Here is a 13,173-nt window from a genome sequence, read left to right as displayed (position 1 = left end):
TGTATAGTACAGGACTTCTATTCAGAGTTCATGGGTTATATGCAGGATACTTTCATTTGGTTGGACACTGGCAAAAACTTGCTAGGACCGCCCCTAGGAAGCAATCAAATGATCGAATGTATTCCATGTATTTATTTGTGTCTATAGGTAATAGACTTATTCTTATCTGAAGACGTTTTACATTTTTTTAAACAATGAAAAAAAAATCTGACAATTCTATCAAGATTTGACTGCTTTCTGGCTTGGGCTATTTAGGATTTTAAAACTCTGTACCTTTCAGTGTTAACTTGGGGACTGTACCCAGACCCCACTGGGTGGAGCCAGCCTTGAATATTTGCTTTGGGCATGGACTCTCCTGCATGGTCTATTTTTATAGTTTCCAGACCCTGGAGACCCTGTCAGAGGTATTCCCACCATGACAGGTGGGGCCTGGACCCTAAGTAGGCTCAACATCATGGATAAGGTAAGAGCCGGTTTTCCTGTATGTTGGCATGGTTTCCTGGTTTTTAATGCCACAACCCTCAGTGTTTAGTACATATTGCATTTTTTTTTTTTAGGGCAGAGGAATAGGGATTTATTCGGTTTATTGTGGTACCCCCTGACATTTTGTCTCTTAACATCTCTTGATTCCATGAATATAAAGAAACCTGCGCTAGGATATCAGAGGTCTAAGGCTGCTGCCTTCCTAAAAAGACTATCCCCTCGGGGACAGGATAAATATGTATGGGTGAATAGGAATGGTGGCGCTGCCTAAGTATATGCCTGCGTCTGTGTAGACCTAAAGGTGGTCTACCCAGACCAGGGTCAACTGTGGAGTAGCCCAGTGGTCCTAGTTGGGCTAAATGGGAACTACGCTGGTGAGAGTCCCAAAGTTCCACAAGGACTTGAGAGCAACGACTCTGAGGCTGTCAGCTACACTTAAAGTGCTCTGTGGATAATCCCTAATGCTAGACGCCGGCAGAGATATACAGAGGGTGTGCTACTAGACAATGAGATGCCTGAAGGTGCCAGAGTGCGCCTGCGTTTAAAACGAGAGGTGCTGCCTCTATATAGCAAAAATACCAGATATAAAATTCCAAAGTATAAGCGGATGCCTGTATGGGGAACAATGATGTAAGACAGGTGTCTTGTACCAATGTATGCAAATGAAAGATATGTCAGGTTGTAAATGGGTATATACCAAAAACCATCAATAATATGGATATCACAGTGAATAACAGCAAGGTGTGTAGCAGATGCACAAATCCCAGTATCAACAGTCCAGCCTGTGATCAAGCCAGGCAAATATACTCAGTATTGTCCGTGACCCTAGAATGTGGAGGAAAAACTGATGGTATATAGCAACCTGTAGCTATCACATATATAGTCCATACATGTCCATTAAACCATTAAAGCATAGGAAATAAAGGAATGAAGGAATCTTGGTAATGCAATTGGAGTCCGATAGAAGAGTATAGATGTGGTATAGAGGTGCTCCTACAACACACTGCGGCGTGGTCCCGGTGCTCCCCTCAGGGTTCCCCACTCACCAGATAGAGGTCCCCTCTTGGGGTGGCGTACATGTATTGTGGGGTCCTATGTCCGTTGCTCCGCTTCAAACCTTCCTCCAGAGAGATATCAGGCTCCCGATGTTCCCAGGACTCAGAAGACGAACTAGATTTCGAAACGTACGTCAGGCTACGTCACGTGCTACGTCACTTCCGGGTTACGGCAGGTGGTTTGGTTGGAGCGCACGCCAAACACCTAGGCAGCACACGTTGGTCTCACAGACAAGCCAGTGCTGACACACGCTGGCTACTTGCAGCCTTTAGCGCTGCTTGCTGTAGACCACGGATCTCCCCCTTTTTTGGTTTTGTTTTTTGCTTTTTGCTTTTTGCATCTGTTATTTTATTATAAACATTTTAACATGACTTTTTACCCTCACCTGTACACTCCATTATTGGAGTAGTGTGGTCATTGGCATTGTTTGTATTGCTGCAGCAGCCAGCCCCACAGCAGGTTATATATATATATTATATTTTTTATCAACCAATAAATACCACATCTTTTTGCTATACCACGTGGTCTCATACTTTATCACACCATTGGAGCTTTTGGATTTTTCTTTTGAGGAAACAAGGAAGTAGAGTCCTGGGAACATCGGGAGCCTGATATCTCTCTGGAGGAAGGTTTGGAGCGGAGCAACGGACATAGGACCCCACAATACATGTACGCCACCCCAAGAGGGGACCTCTATCTGGTGAGTGGGGAACCCTGAGGGGAGCACCGGGACCACGCCGCAGTGTGTTGTAGGAGCACCTCTATACCACATCTATACTCTTCTATCGGACTCCAATTGCATTACCAAGATTCCTTCATTCCTTTATTTCCTATGCTTTAATGGTTTAATGGACATGTATGGACTATATATGTGATAGCTACAGGTTGCTATATACCATCAGTTTTTCCTCCACATTCTAGGGTCACGGACAATACTGAGTATATTTGCCTGGCTTGATCACAGGCTGGACTGTTGATACTGGGATTTGTGCATCTGCTACACACCTTGCTGTTATTCACTGTGATATCCATATTATTGATGGTTTTTGGTATATACCCATTTACAACCTGACATATCTTTCATTTGCATACATTGGTACAAGACACCTGTCTTACATCATTGTTCCCCATACAGGCATCCGCTTATACTTTGGAATTTTATATCTGGTATTTTTGCTATATAGAGGCAGCACCTCTCGTTTTAAACGCAGGCGCACTCTGGCACCTTCAGGCATCTCATTGTCTAGTAGCACACCCTCTGTATATCTCTGCCGGCGTCTAGCATTAGGGATTATCCACAGAGCACTTTAAGTGTAGCTGACAGCCTCAGAGTCGTTGCTCTCAAGTCCTTGTGGAACTTTGGGACTCTCACCAGCGTAGTTCCCATTTAGCCCAACTAGGACCACTGGGCTACTCCACAGTTGACCCTGGTCTGGGTAGACCACCTTTAGGTCTACACAGACACAGGCATATACTTAGGCAGCGCCACCATTCCTATTCACCCATACATATCTCTTGATTCCAGCCTGCCTTATCTGGCAAAAACACACAAAGCACATTGCTTTAATTCTAACGAATGCAGCCACAGCAATACAGCCACAGCAACACGGTCAGTGCTTGGGTTATAACAGATGAAGTATTCCAGACACACAAAACTCCATTCGCTGTCTTAAAACCTGGCATATTATGAGGCCACTTTCCTCTTCTGACTAGCTCCCTCTCAGTCGCGCACCATGCGGCCTGTCTGACAATCGCTGATTTTTTGCTGCCACTCTCTGAATTCTTTAGCAAACATTTTACGCTTCTAAAAATGTTGTTTCCGGAAGCAAAAAATGCTACATTTCCTTTATTTCCCCTGATCCTGTTTTAGGAATTGGAGGTGAAACCTCCTAACCTACCTGTGACCGACCCAACCGGGACAGGTGCCTTTTGGAGGGGAACAGGGGCTAGTCTTCTGCTCACTGATTATGACCTATGGAGAAGAGTGGGGATTTTGTCTGTCTGTTTCTTCCATTCAGAGAATGCAAAAGAGCTCAGTTCAGCCTCTGATCTCATGGAGAGAGCAGATCAATCTGTGATGAACGCTGAGAGCGAGGCTTAGATTAATTATCTGAATAATAAGGCTTTCCTTCTGGAGTGAATGGAAAGGTGTAATATTCATTTTGTACAGGTTAATGGTCAGAGGATTTATGGTGGCCCTCCTGCAGACTGGGTTGTAAAAGCTCCACCACTTGGTACAGAAATATTTATCAGCAATCTCCCTCAAGAAACCTATGAAGATAAAATAATTACCAGTACCCCTTTTCAGACTGCTGGAACTTTCGAGTTTTTTATGATGACTTGTCTAGTGGACAGATTACACAAGCCAAACACCTGAACACAGCATGTGTAATCTACTTTGTATATCCAGAGCTGTGGACTTGTTGCTGGGCTGTCTTGGTGGGCTGCCTGACTAATCAAAGCATTGTCTGAGTGCCTGGCTGTTGATTAGCTTACTGCTAATTAGATCACTGTTGGCTGTTATTTGGATTGCTGTTTAAAGTTTGCATTATCATGCTAATATCCCCAAGAGGGGAATGTCCTCCCGGGGGGTATATAACATGTGGGCATATTTCTGCCAGTCTTAGGCTGTATCACGCCCCTCCAGCCTGTGTCTTACAATAGGAGGGAGGTGAAGCCTCTATCAATCTACAGGTACTTGTCGGTCAGATGTGTCCTCTGAGTTAGCAACTCTCTCTGGGTCTTTCGTTAATACCTTTTCCACATCGCACCAGGTTGACAGCCAGTCCTCATTGGATGCAGCTTTTAGCTACAAGGTTCTTGCAGCAGCACTCTGAGTTAAAACTGTTAATCCTTGTTGTTGCTGGGCCTGTTGGCACAGTTCTGTTTACCATGCTACTTTTGCTTGGGGACCTCACAGGGTCTAAAAATATCAAACCTGTGTCCTGTAATGTATGATTAAGATGAAAGTAATTTTGGCTTAGTTGGGAATTCCATATCTTGGAGTACAGTACAAGACCTAGGCCACTCTCCGCTTTGTTCCTGTGTTACCACCAGGGGGCATGTCCTCAAAAGCTCTGCCAATGTTTAGTCACCTGATCGAACCGGCCCAAAACCCAGGGTCTATGAATGTCATGCCTTTGTCTTTTACTACACCCCAAGATATGAGATTTGCAGTTGAGTCAAATTTCTTCTATTTTTTTTTTTTTTGCAATTCCCTTCTCACATTGACCATCAGAAAAACCTTTTAGCAATAATTATATTCATATTAACAATGAAGTATTTTGTAGGTTGTAAAGTATGGAAAACATTCTATTACAAGTAAAGCAACTTCAGGTCAGCTTCAAAGCAAGCACTCAAGCAAGATAGTCAATAATCCATCGCCTGTTTTGAAGAAAGAACACAACGCCCCGTATGGTTATGTGAAGAGCTCTGGTTATGGAAAGACAAACACTCCAACAAAATCATTCACTGCTGCTGACCCTCTTCAGTCAAACTCATTCCTTTGGCAGAAAAAAGAAACATCTCCTACTGTAAAGAAGCAGCAAAAAGGTATTGTTAGGTTGTAATAAGTAAAGCTTGTGTAAAGGATTAGTCTCTCTGCCAAGTATGTATTGCTGTCTAATATTTACACTTCTATTTGTACTGCTGAAGTGGAAATCCTACTGTTTAGAGGTGATATAGAAGCAAAAGGGGAAACCTTCCAATGGGGACAAATGTTCTGGTGATAACAGTCTAAGATGACAAATCACTTCTGTCTTGGAGACGCAACACGGAGGTGAAGGGAAATCTTCCCAGTAGGACAGACAAAAAAAAAAGATAAACATTTTAACCCCTTCCCTAGGCATTTAATATTATTATTTTTAACAAAAGTGAACTTTGCTATTAATCAAAGAAAATGGCCTTATGGGTATCCCCTCTGTCTCTGTTATTTACTTGTGGAAGAATTCTAATAATTTGGAGCTCTGCATAGCCACTCCTGCACTTCAGTAAACTCTCTCTCTCTCTCTCTCTCTCTCTCTCTCTCTCTCTCTCTCTCTCTCTCTCTGTTCTCCTCTCCTCTCTTTTTGGTGGTAGTAAAAAATCTTGTTTTTTTTTTAAATATTTGCTTTAAGATCCCCAAAAATGTTATTAAAAAACGAATTTCTTCATCAGTTTAGGCCAATATGTATTCTACGTATTTCTGGTAACAAATTGCAATAAGCGTATATTGATTGGTTTGTGCAAAATTTATAGCGTCTACAAAATAGGGGATAGATTTATGGCATTTTTTTTTCTACTAGTAATGTCGGTGATCTGCGATTTTTAGTGGTATTGCGGCGGACATATTGGACACTTAAAACCTTTTTGGGACCATTAACAGTTTTACAGCGATCAGTGCTAAAAAAAATGCACTGATTAAGATGTAAATGTCACTGGCAGGGAAGGGGTTTACACAGAGCGATCAAGGGGTTAAATGTGTTTCCTAGGTGTGTTTCTAACTGAGGGGATTGGCAAGAGGAGGAACCAGATCGTTGTTCCTACTTGGTGGGAACCAGACGATCTGTCTCTCCTCCCCTGTCGGAACAAGGATTTGTGTGTTTACACATTTGTGTGTTTACACACAAATCCACTTTCTAGCTCTCGTGCCCATGATCGCGGGTGGCCGGCAGCAATTGCGCCTGCTGTCCACATACATCAGGTTCCCCGCCAAGCAGCAGGCGCAAGCTCGTGCCTGATATGGCTCTTAAACAATCCAACGTTCATATATGGTGATTCGTGGGAACGTGCCACTTTGCCGACGTATATCGGCGTGAGCTGATCGGCAAGTGGTTAAGAGCTACACAAAAAGTATTTTGTTTAGAGAGTTCTCAAATCCCACTGTACAGTAATTGTTGATAATTTTTTCATTTTTTTTATGTCCTAGGCATATTATCTGCTACAAGAACAATAAGGTTTGCAGAAGACATTAGTTTTCCAGAAGACACAAGGGTAAGTAGTACACGGGTGCAAAACCAGAGTGGTCAAGGGCATGTCGACTTTTAAAGGAGAAATCTGCACAAAGACCAATAAATGAGACTCCAAGGCAATTGGCTAAATTCATAGTTGAAATACATCCCCTTTTTTTTTTACCTAGCAATGGATTTATAATACTGTTTACCCAGTCTTGAGATTGTACGGTTCAGGGAGATGTGTCCAAGGAGACTGTGGGTGGGAAGGGGGCAGGGCAAGTGACATATTTTTCACCTAGATGAGTAATGACAAAGTGGTTACCTCTCAATAAAGATACCCACTCCCTTTAAAAAAAAAGAAAAATTCATGTGTTAGGGGCAGGGGTGCAGAGCAGCATAGCCAGCACTAAATCTCTAAAATGAACAAAGTATATCCTTCACTTGATTTCTGACTGCACTCTATCTACCTCAGTCACGGTCAACAACAGGCAATCTCACCCGGTCCCAGCAGGTGATTGACTGCCTCAGCTGTGCATTTTTGCCTATGAGACTCTGTAGGGGAGGAGTGGGGTGTCCATTCTCTACACTCAGGTCTCAGATTACACTCAGCTCCCTGCACTATGCTGTGCATGGAGTGACATCAGATCTCTACCCCCTTCTTTCTGGAGCTAAGAAACACTGTCTAAATTCTATACTTTGAAGCGCTGTTGATAAACAAAGTACAGCTTATATAGGACAATTTGTTTAATCTCGGTGTATCGCCTGAGGCTAGTCACTTTACTAGGTATAGGGTAAGGGTTTACAACCATTTTAATGCAGTTTATTCACCTAAAAATACTTTTGATATGATGAGCATTTTTACATGCTTGCTCCTCCATGGTTTTGTTATTGTTTTAAAATAGAGAAATGAATAGATTTTAGTGGCTCAGTGCATTATATACTATGTTTCTCTTTAATTGATATCAGCTGCACACCAAGTGCATTTTATTTTCCGTAGAGTCAGCCAGCTGCATTGTTATAAAGCTGATTATTTAATGATAAAATATGTAGAGCTCTTAACGTACATATAAGCAAAAACTTATATACACAGTAGAATCAGGTTTTTGAAATGTGTTTTTTTAACACAGTTGGAACCAGTTCACGCTATACTTCATTGTAGCCTGCTACAACCTACTACTGCAATGCAGTAGAAAGTCTTCCTGCTGTATTTTCTTCACCATGGTACCCTATAATGCTCAGGTAGGTTGTGTATGTGTTCTAGGGTGCCTTTCAAATTGTGTGGCAACAAACATACACAACCCCTTGCAATGCACTGTGTTAAACTATGCCATACATTGTATGTGTGAATCTGACCAATACAAGTAAATTGGAGTATTTACATCAAAGTAAATATTTTAGATTTATAAAAGTAACACATTTCCTTTTGATATCATGAAGTGGTACAAAAGTGGAACAGCTTCTCTGACCAACTTATCCGATCTCTTGTTGCGTTATGCTTAAAAAAAAAAAAAAAAAAGATTGTATCTGATTGATTGATTTTTGAGCTTAGTTAGGCGCCAAATGCCCACTGTGAAGTGAGCGTCTAAGCGTTATGTAGCTCCACTTCTGCTGAAATGTTTCTTATAACTGCCAATTGTTCTATATCTGCACTTTGTACACAATATATACACAGTTTTATTATCTTGCTTGTTACAGTTTCTGCAGGATAACAATATTGATCTGATGTGACACACATGTACACTCTTTTTCTAACCAAAAAAAAAAAATCGCTTTACATAAGGGTCTGTTTTTATAATTGATGACCACACAGGGATCATACATTTATCAGTATTTCTTTATAATTACCGACATGCATTGCGGTAATTATGTACATGATAATTTAAGTTCCACACACAATGCAAAACAAGTGCTACCACTTCATTAACATTGGTTGTATATAAATTATCTCTAACTACATACAGCTATTAATTGCATTGTAGTGTGGGTCAGAGCAAAGTTACAATGCATAAATGTATACACAAGTTAATGAAGTATTACTAGACAAAGCACCAAAGAAGCATGTGTGAACGTTTACTCAGCTCACTTGTATAGCATTTTGTTGTTTTCCAGATTAGTGGGCCTATTGGTTCTCATGAAAATACCTCCGAAAACAGGTCTACCACCCATGATCCAAATTCTATTGAAAGAGACCTGACTGTGCTTCAGAGGCTTCAGAATGTAGAAGATAAATTAAATGCTGAGCATGGACACACTGCAACCTCCCAGGAAGATTTTTCACAAAAGAAAGAAGGATTTAAATTAGAAATACAAAGCATGAAGACAAAGTATGATGAGGAAATCAAACAGCTGAAGCAGGAAAATTATATGCTTGAAGCAAAGGTAATTTCTAGTCAGATGGTGATAGTAGAAAAGCTCCAGGAAACCTGTACACAGAGAAATTATGGAGGCTACCATTCTTTTGATAATGTTGGTTGCCAGATGCCTGTCTGCTGTACTCTGAGTCATAGCTCTAAAAGAAGCATTGCGTCAGGTGAAAGAATCAAGACTCCTCATCTACATACCGTACTTGTTCCAGGGCATTCGCTCAGAAAGTAGTAAAGCCATGCTCTCAGAACAGGTTTTCTTTTCTCTTTTTCAAAGCTTTGTATAAAGTGTAGATGGTATAAAATCTCAGTTTTTATTGATGTCTGTGCCCCTATTCTCAAGTTTTCCCTTTGCTCTTTGGCATGGAAAAAAGATATATCGTAGGTATTCAGGGCATCGCTGCAGCAAAAAAAACAATTAATCACGTTGGCTACATTATAAATTGCCAAAGTGTAATATTAATATATCACATAAAAACAAATAAGGGTTACAATCCAAATTAAAGTGGAGATTTGCTATGCCATCGGCAACCTCCTAGGAATGGTAATTGCCCCCAAGCAGTACCCTGAAAAATTAACTTTTTTATTTTTTACTGGAATTCTTCATGGGGAAAAATGGCAGTGTACTTTCTGGTATGTGAGGGTGCCTATTAACTTTTGTGCATACACCCTCATAGTCCTATTTATGTATTTTAAGAATACTGCCTCTCCGATTGACATTGAGTAAGATTTGGTAATGTCACTACTGTGCTGCTCCATGTTCTTGCTGAAGGCTCTGACATGAGGAAGCAAAGCCTTGTGTTTACCAAGATGGCTGCCTCCATACAGAAACATAATGCAATACAAGGATTGGTAAGTTGATAATAGAGAAAATATCAGCTGTGGGGTGCTCTCTGCCTGTTTGTTTTGGCCATAGCTTTCGGAGTTAATTTATATTTTAAAGTGTCGTCTTTTATTTTTTTTCCGTTTTTTTTTTTTTTATTTTATTTTTTTTTCTTAAAGGGGTTGTAAAGGTAAACGTTTTTTCACCTTAATGCATTCTATGCATTAAGGTGAAAAAACTTCCGACAGTACCGGCCTCCCCAGCCCCCCTGTTTTACTTACCTGACCCCTCCAAAGTCCTGCGCCGTGAACGTGCTGGCATCTTGTTCGGCTTCCCGGCTCATTCATTGGTCGATTGAAGCAGCGCAGCCATTGGCTCGCGCTGCTGTCAATCACAACCAATGACGTGGGGGGCAGGGCCGAGTGATACTGTCGGTGGCTATGGCCGTCGGCTGTATCACGGGAGCGTGCTCGCAAGGACTCCACACAATATGAGCTTGCTCGCATTAATGTGTGGAGTTCTTGCGGGGAGGACCAGAGACAGCCGCCGAGGGACCCCAGAAGACCAGGTTCAGGGCCACTCTGTGCAAAACGAGCTGCACAGTGGAGGTAAGTATAACATGTTTGTTATTTAAAAAAAATATATAATAATTCCTTTAGTGTTCCTTTAAGCCTTCACATTTTTACCTTAATGCATTTTTTGCATTATGGAAAAATGTTTAGGCATTAGTATGCCCCCTTACCCCTTAACCTCCCTACCCCCAACCTTCTACTTATCTTCGCCATCGTTCAAGCCAGCCTTGTGCATGCTTTGCTGAGGCAGCAGGAGCCATTGGCTCCCACTACTGTCAATCAAAACCAGCGATGAGGGAGAGTGGGGAGGGCGAGTCGAGTTCCACTGTCTGTCAATAGATGCAGATCTCAAGGCTCTGTGGTGAGCCTGCACAAGTTCTCACCATAGGAACCCGAAGTGCCATCAGAGACCCGAGAAGAGGAGGTTTGGGGCTGTACTGTGCAATTCCAATTCCAAATCCAAATTCCAAAGTATAACCACTTGCCAACCGGGATAGCCAAATTACGTCATATGACAGCCTCCCAGGGTCACGCCCCCAGGGGCATGCACCTGGGATTGTCAGTGACCGTCGGGTCTCCTAGACCCGGCGCGTCACAGATAGGGGTAAAAGGCGAATGACGGCGGCCCTTTACCACGCGATCACTCCGTCCAATGATGGAGTGATCACTTGTAAACAAACTGGAGCATGTCTGGTTTCGGTCTTCCTCTTTCACCAATCAGTACATCTTGTGAGGAGAGGAGGGAGGCAGCGCAGCAGCACTGTGGGCTGGATCTGAAGTGCCCACAGTGCTGATCTCATTCATCCACATTCATGCTCATCCATGCTCCATCCCTGGCTCATCCATCCACATTCATGCTCATCCATGCTCCATCCCTGGCTCATCCATCCACATTAATGCTCCATCCCTGGCTCAGCCATCCTCATTCATGCTTTATTCCTAGCTTATCCATCTCCATCCATGGCTCCATCCGTGCCACATCAGTGATCATCCGTGCCACATCAGTGATCATCCGTGCCACACCAGTGATCATCTGTGCCACATCCATGCCTCATCAGTATTCATCCATGCCATAATATTTTGGGCGTTTCCATTGTCCTGGTGCTCCAGGACCTTCAAAAGTGTAAGAGGTAATCTAGAAATGATGGGGGTAATCCACAAAGGTCCGGCGTAACTTAATTTTTCCCATTTAAGTTACACTGGCTTAAAACTTCTACCTAAGTGCCAGATCCACAAAGCACTTACCTAGAAATTTTTGGCTGTGTAACTTAAATTCCGCCGGCGCAAGGCGGCCTATTTTCATGGGGGCGATTCCCATTTAAATTAGGCGCGCTTCCGCGCCGGCCGTACTGCGCATGCTCGTGACGTCATTTTCCCGACGTGCATAGCGCAAAATTACGTTACGCCGAGCTTCGTGGATTGCAACGGGTCAATAAAGTTGCGTCGGGAAAAAAAAAAAGGTACGGCGCGAAAAAAAAATTCAAAACAAAAAAAAATCGCGTTGCTGGACAGAAGGGTCTATTTTTACAAGGTGTAAACAGTTTACACTTTGTAAAAGCAGCCCTAATTTTGCGTTTGCAAACTAAAACTTACGGAGAAAAAACGAAGCTGAAAAGCTTTGTGGATCTCCGTAAGTGCTAATTTGCATACCCGAGGCGGCATTTCGACACAAAATGCCCCCAGCGGCGGATGCGGTACTGCATCCTAAGATCCGGCAGTGTAAGTCCCTTACACATGCCGGATCTTCTGCCTAACTATGGAAAACTGATTCTGTGGATCAGTTCCATAGTTAGAAACAGGGATACGACGGCGTAACAGCAGTTACGCCGGCGTATCCCTTTTGAGGATCTGGCCCTATATGTGTAATTTATGTCCCTAGAACGCCTGATGGTGCTCCTTGCATGTTGGGCCTCTGTATGTGGCCAGGCTGTGTATTAGTCTCACACATGTGGTATCGCCATATTCAGGAGGGGTATCAAAATGTATTTTGGGGTGTCATTGCAAGTATGCATATGCGGTGTGTGAGAAATGACCTGTGAATATCACAATTTTGTGGGGAAAAAAATCTTAATTTTGCAAAGAATTATGGGAAGAAATTACAACTTTAAAAAACTCATGCCTCTTACCTCTTACTTTATACATTGGGCTGTTTACTTTCTAAAAATGTGTCATTTGGGGGGTATTTGTACTGTCCTGGCTCAAGAAATTAGATAGGCCTTCAGTACATCAGGTGTGATCAATTTTCAAGGATTGGCACCATAGCTTGTAGACTCTCTAGCTTTTCACAAAAGACCAAATAATTTGCACTTATTTTGGTTATTTTTACCAAAGACATGTAGCAGTTTAAATTTTGGCGAAAATCTATGAAGTAAAATTACTAATTTGCCAAATTTTATAATAAACGAAGAAAAATTATTATTATTTTTTATTTATTTTTTTCACACAATTTTTGCTCTTTTTTCATAGCGCAAAAAATGGAAAACCTAGTGGTGATTAAATACCAATAAGAGAAAGCTCTATTTGTGTGGGAAAAAGGACAAAAATGTACTGTATTTGCCGGCGTATAAGACGACCCCCTAATTTTACAGTTGTTTTTTAAGATTTTTTTGCCTGTACTCATCGTATAAGACAACCCCCCCTTCCGAGGCTTCCGACGCTTCATATTTCTTCCTTCTGGAGCCATATTCTTCTTCCTTCTTGCTGGAGCCAATCACGGCGAGCGATGTATTTTATTAATGAATACAAAGCCTGCTTGGATTGGCAGAGGCTGTAACATCATCAGCCAACGTCTCTCTGACTCTCAAAGCCAATCCGTGCAGGCTACTGTATGTAGCCTGCTCAGATTGGCAGAGGTTGTTACTCCAATCCGAGCAGGCTCTGTATTAATTTGAATACATCGCTCACCGGGATTGGCTAAGAGGAATATACTGTATGTAGCCTAAGCT

The 13,173-nt window shown here is 42.2% G+C and overlaps 1 protein-coding gene across 1 annotated transcript in view; it reads left to right on the top strand.

Moving 5' to 3' along the window:
• Nucleotides 1-13,173, top strand: part of CEP162 (centrosomal protein 162) — a 177,086-nt gene that overhangs the window by 107,315 nt on the left and 56,598 nt on the right. Inside the window, exons 13-15 of the mRNA XM_040350048.1 lie at nucleotides 4,830-5,091; nucleotides 6,446-6,510; nucleotides 8,580-8,849. Coding sequence (XP_040205982.1) covers nucleotides 4,830-5,091; nucleotides 6,446-6,510; nucleotides 8,580-8,849 — 597 coding nt within the window. The remainder of the gene's footprint in view (nucleotides 1-4,829; nucleotides 5,092-6,445; nucleotides 6,511-8,579; nucleotides 8,850-13,173) is intronic.

Source organism: Rana temporaria, chromosome 4 (assembly GCF_905171775.1).
Source record: "Rana temporaria chromosome 4, aRanTem1.1, whole genome shotgun sequence".
NCBI lineage: Eukaryota > Metazoa > Chordata > Amphibia > Anura > Ranidae > Rana > Rana temporaria.
This window is presented reverse-complemented; position numbering and strand designations above follow the sequence as displayed.